General features: G+C 30.9%; 1 protein-coding gene across 1 annotated transcript in view; it reads right to left on the reverse strand.

The window, feature by feature from the left end:
* The window catches only part of LOC143047832 (uncharacterized), a 69,841-nt gene that overhangs the window by 23,700 nt on the left and 40,114 nt on the right, over positions 1 to 6,027 (reverse strand). The window contains exon 12 of the mRNA XM_076221113.1: positions 222 to 290. Within this exon, the coding sequence (XP_076077228.1) occupies positions 222 to 290 (69 nt within the window). The remainder of the gene's footprint in view (positions 1 to 221; positions 291 to 6,027) is intronic.

Genomic DNA, 6,027 nt, shown 5'->3' on the forward strand with positions numbered 1-6,027 from the left:
CTTTTTTCATTTTACTTTGTCATGATTCATTAACTTGTTGATTAGTTGTTAATATGCAGATTGAAGAACAGAAGAGATTACAATAGGTGTCAAAGAAAGGCAAAAAAAGATCTACATAAAATAGTAAAGATCATAAAGATATTTGACACTGTTTTTCAAGTCAGTTCTTAATAAATTAATCAAGTAACTAGTACATAAAGAAAGAAAATAAAATAGTGTACCTTTTTCTTTTTGTCATCTTCTCTGTTGATAACCGATGTTTTTGTTCTTGCCATCACTTCTGTCTTTCCCTGGAAACAAGGTCAATCTATAATTATTTTCAAGATAATAGGTAAATAAATATAATTAGATTTTTTTTAAAGGGCAATAACTCCAATAAGGACTTGTCAACAGTCATGTTGATTTCTTGATAGATCATGTCATATATATCATTAGGTCATTTAAATTTATGGTTAACAAGTATTGAAAATTCTTCCTTCCTTTAATTACATTTTTCAGGATAAATGGCAAAAAATGAGAAAAAATATTCTCCATTTAAGTCAATGTAAAAAGTCTCAATCTTGATGTAAATGAGCAGTTGGTAGATCTTGTCATTTCAAATATTTCTGCAGTCAATTTTCTGTTATTTCAATTTTCAAAATATTGGACAAAACTTTCTCTCCTTCAGTCATTGTCAGTTCATTTTTAGTCATGTTGGTTGGTAGGCATGGCCATTGGACATATGTACAGCTCAAACTTAACTAGACACCCCATGATGATATTGGCAAAGATAGTTCCAACAAGCTCAGGTATGCAGGTGTTTTAGGATTGAGGATTTTTGTCCAATTGAACAGACAATGTACATTTACATTTGTAGGAGGACTAGTGACATTGGACACCAAGTGATGAGGAAGGCGTAATTGACCTTTTAGGTCAGGTGGGCTAAGAAAATATTCAAACATTTTAATACTACTTAGAAAATCAAAGTACAGATTAAGTTGTAAGAATTAGAAAAGATGTAGTACAAATGTACAGAATGTATCATGTACTTGACTTTATTCAGACAATAACTTAAATATGCATGTGTAGATTTGAATATTCTGGAAGTGGGTAATTATTGAAGCAAATTACAAGAATGTATCCATGGTATACAGATGCCCCACTTGCACTATCATGTTCTACTATATGTATGTTCAGTGGACTATGAAATTGGGGTAGAAAATCTTATTTGGCATTTAAATTAGAAAGATCTTATCATAAAGAACATGTGTAATGTACTAAGCTGCAAGTCGATTGGACTTCAACTTCATCAAAAACTAGCTTGACCAAAAACTTAAACCTGAAGCGGGACAGACAGATAAACCGACAAACAGATGCATAGACCAGAAAACATAATGCCCCTCTACTATTGTAGGTAGGACAAAAAATAAATGGGAAACATTCATGGGACACTGATAATGCCCCAGCTTGCATATAATGTTACAAAGGTACATACATGCAACTCTAGAAGGGTAAAAGTGAGGCTACCCAAATTTGTACTTGATCTAAGTTTATTAATATTGGTAATGATCGTTGTGTATAATATTCATTACATTTCGTTACGCCTCACTAAAGCTAGAGAATGGAAACCAATTTTGAGAAGACGTTCATATAGACAGACAGACAAGGGTGAACCTTAATTATGAATTCAAATTTTTTGCTTTCCTCTGAAATTCCTTTTGTGACGACATAAAAAAAGGCAACCATGTCTGATGACATCATGTAGAAAGAACATATCTTTTTGCAAGTTGTTTGAAAAGAAGGATTAAAATCATCTGCATATCATGTAGAAATCATTAGAGAAACAGATTCCGTCATCAAATCTTGACAGTTCATATCAAACATTTAAAACACTTGGCAAGCCTCGCACGTTTTAAATTTGAAAATTTAACTGTCCTGAATGGATAAATATTGTATCACAGTGGTAGAATCTATATACATGTACATGTACATCACAGCTGGGCTCATATCAAAGATGTTGAGGGCGGATATATATTGCCAGTGGTATGTGTTCTAAATAGTGATTGTCCACTAGTCACCTTGTATGTACATTACTTCCACCCCAAAAACATCTAAGATAGTACATGAGCTAGCTCATGTGATTCAATAATGTTTTTCTATTTGTCAATTAATCTGTTTCTGTATGTGTACTTTGAAGATACCAATTCTGGACTTCATGTGCCAATTCTGCTTACATACATGTACATGTATGTGTACATGTATATACATTTTGTACTAGATAAATTATATTTTCCTGCATAAAGATTGAGGAATTATTATAATTATATGATTTTTTTTTATTAATTTGTTGATTAATTGTTTATTATGTATGATTACTGCTAATTGGACCTAATTGGTATTTACACACAGCTAAATCTGGTATTATTGTTTTCAGTTGGACAATCATGATTGTTGTTTTAACTTACTTTTATGTACATGTAAATACTGCATGTGCTTAGCTTGGTATGAGTAAAAACAATGCACTAACAAAAATATGATTAAGATTTATGAAGGGGGAGGGGGTAGGACCTTTATCAGGACTCTGGGATCGTCGGGTTGTTTTAAGCTCACGATTTAGCGATTGATCCTTTCAGGATCTATGCACTCTTTTTTTTTTGAATTTCGGGATGTCAGGATTTAAATTTCTTTAACCGGATTGATCCTTCAGGATCCGGGACCTCTTTTTTTTTCGAATTTGGAATGCTGGGATTTAAATTTCTTTAAATTCAGGACCTGGGGATTTCATGTTTTTAAGCCCGCGGGTTTCAGGGATCAGGACCCCTCATGCCCCCCCCCCCCCCCTCTTAATTTATTCAACACAAAAAAAATTGTCAGAATGTCACTTTATTTCAAAGAAAACAAATTAAATATTTATAGCATTACACTTTCAGTACCAAAACAGGATTAGGATTTATTTAACAAAAAGTCAGAATCTTACTTTATTTTGAAACAATGAAAAAAAATTATAGCAATACGTTCACTAACCGAAAAATGATTAAGATTTCTTAAAAACTAGATAACAATATTGTTAAAGACAAGTTTTAATATACAAATCCTTGACAAAACCAATAAAAAGGGGTGTGAACGTGTAGGGTGTGAATAGACTTTGGGAGCGAACCTGTAGGGTGTGAAAGGGAAAGGAGGCGAATGAGAATGGGTGAGAACATGTTTTAGCGAGAAGGTGTTTTAGAGCGAACGGACCCCGGCGGGCCTGGATTCTACTTGGCCTTTAGCTGCGAAAAACGTTGCTCTTTAGGTCCTTTTGGTGATTGGCAAAAAAAATTCAAAGGACAATAGAGCTACGTTATCGCAGCTGCATGTACTTGGCCTTTGGTTTAGTGCTGAAACAACTTGGATCTCAATGACTCAGCCTAGAGTAAATATATATACTGCAAGGTGCTCCTACGCTGAACACTTATATAATGCTATATTCATTATACAAATTATTTGACATGTCTGAGCTGAGGACAACTTTTTGTAAAAATTATAGTGTTCACAAGAGACAGTAGTCCTAATAATTATGACGTCTGCCAAGTCTATTTTATTTTTTTTTCTGGGACGTCCTAGAAAAAAAATTAAAATAGCCTTGCCAGACGTCATAATTATTTGGACTAAAGAGACAGCTAATTTCAGCCATTTGGGGATAAAGACAACGCAAAATTATTAGAAAGATTACCTGAGCTTTTATGCTTCTGCAAACATAGTCAAAATAATATTCTAGCGTACTTGTTGAAAGTTTGTGGTTTTTGCAAGTTTACAAAACGGTGAATGCCGGGAGGGTCTAAAACGCGGAAATGGAAAACGCGGAAATGAAAAATGAGTGTATTATAACTAATATCTTTAGAACCGCTAAAGCTAAATTAATAAATAAAACTGATTTTGAAAGCTAATATAATAGTCTATAAGACAAAATTAAAAAAATATATATTTGTTTATGCCTTTTTACCGAAAAGTTGACCGGAAGGCTTTCTTAGTGCGACTCTGGCAACACACTTTTGAACATTAAAACTTAAATTCACGAAAAAGCATATAACCCGGTCAAAGTCTGTAAATTGACTCTTAAAGACATTTAAATGACAAATAATATGATATAAAGCAAAAAATAAATATATTACTATAAAAGGACAAAAAGTTGACCGGAAGAACCCCTTGTACACAAATATTGAAATGAAATTTTCAACTTTGAATTAAAATTCACAAAAATATAAAAAGCCCGGTCAAAGTCCGTAAATTGACTCTTAAAGACATTTAAATGACAAATAATATGATATAAAGCAAAAGATAAATATATTACTATAAAAGGACAAAAAGTTGACCGGAAGAACCCCTTGTACACAAATATTGAAATGAAATTTTCAACTTTGAATTAAAATTCACAAAAATATAAAAAGCCCGGTCAAAGTCCGTAAATTGACTCTTAGAGACATTTAAATGACAAATAATATTATATAAAGAAAAAAATAAATGTATTACTATAAAAGGGCAAAAAGTTGACCGGAAGACCCCCTTGTACACAAATATTGAAGTGAAATTTTCAACTTTGTATTAAAATTCACAAAAATATAAAAAGCCCGGTCAAAGTCCGTAAATTGACTCTAAAAGACATTTAAATGACAAATAATATTATATAAAGAAAAAAATAAATGTATTACTATAAAAGGACAAAAAGTTGACCGGAAGACCCCCTTGTACACAAATATTGAAGTGAAATTTTCAACTTTGAATTAAATTCACAAAAATATAAAAAGCCCGGTCAAAGTCTGTTAATTGATTCTTAAAGAAATTTAAATGTCAAACAATATGATATAAAGAACAAAATAAATATATTACTATAAAAGGGCAAAAAGTTGACCGGAAGTCACCCTTGTATACAAATGATGAAGTGAAATTTTCATAAAATTCATAAAAATATCTAAAGCCCGGTCAAAATTCTGAAAATGATTCTGAAAGACAATTCATTGACAAATAAAATGATATAGAAATATAAATACATACCTCAAATTAGCAAAAAAAAAATGTTTCTCGGAAGCCTATCTTGTGTGTAAAATAATAAATAAAAAATTCAAATTCAAACTAAAATTTACGTAAAAATACATAAAGGGGGCTGAACTAATGCTAGAATTTATAAAAAAAAAAAGTAAATAATAAATAATATGTAATACAATTAATGAGCAAAACATTCAAATAAGATAGGAAAGTCTAGACCGACATTCTCTTTAATGCTTTTAATGCTAATTTAAATATTAAATTTTATAAAGATTTTCAACCTTATACACTATATCATATAAGGTAATGATTATTAATTATTCTATTTTATTGCATTATTAAAGTATGAATTATTATATTAATTGATTAATAATTAGTTTTTTTCGCTCGCTTAATAGTATATAAGGAATGTCGGCGTGTGGACTAATTATGTTGTCACAAGTGAGCACGTGTCACCTTTACTGAATATTTTTTAGTGCTTTTTTAAAATTATTTTCTAACTTTTTCATATATTTCTTAGTGCTTAATTTGTCAACGTCATGGCTAAACATGTTTTGATTGCAGGTCATTCTCAAGTTAAATATTTTGATCAGTATTTAAAGTTGTCTAATGTAGATGTTGTTTCTTTTTCAGGATACCGCATAGAACAGATGTGGGGTGTCATAGGGCATATTTTTTATCCTTGAACGTTTAAATGTCTTTAAGAGACAATTTACAGACTTTGACCGGGCTTTTTATATTTTTGTGAATTTTAATTCAAAGTTGAAAATTTCACTTCAATATTTGTGTAAAAGGGGGTCTTCCGGTCAACTTTTTGTCCTTTTATAGTAATATATTTATTTTTTTCTTTATTTGTCATTTAAATGTCTATAAGAGTCAATTTACAGACTTTGACCGGGTTATATGCCTTTTTCGTGAATTTAAGTTTTAATGTTCAAAAATGAGTTGCCAGAGTCGCACTAAGAAAGCCTTCCGGTCAACTTTTCGGTAAAAAAGCATGATCAAATATATATTTTTTTAATT

This window comes from Mytilus galloprovincialis, chromosome 10, assembly GCF_965363235.1.
Source record: "Mytilus galloprovincialis chromosome 10, xbMytGall1.hap1.1, whole genome shotgun sequence".
Taxonomy (NCBI): Eukaryota; Metazoa; Mollusca; class Bivalvia; order Mytilida; family Mytilidae; genus Mytilus; species Mytilus galloprovincialis.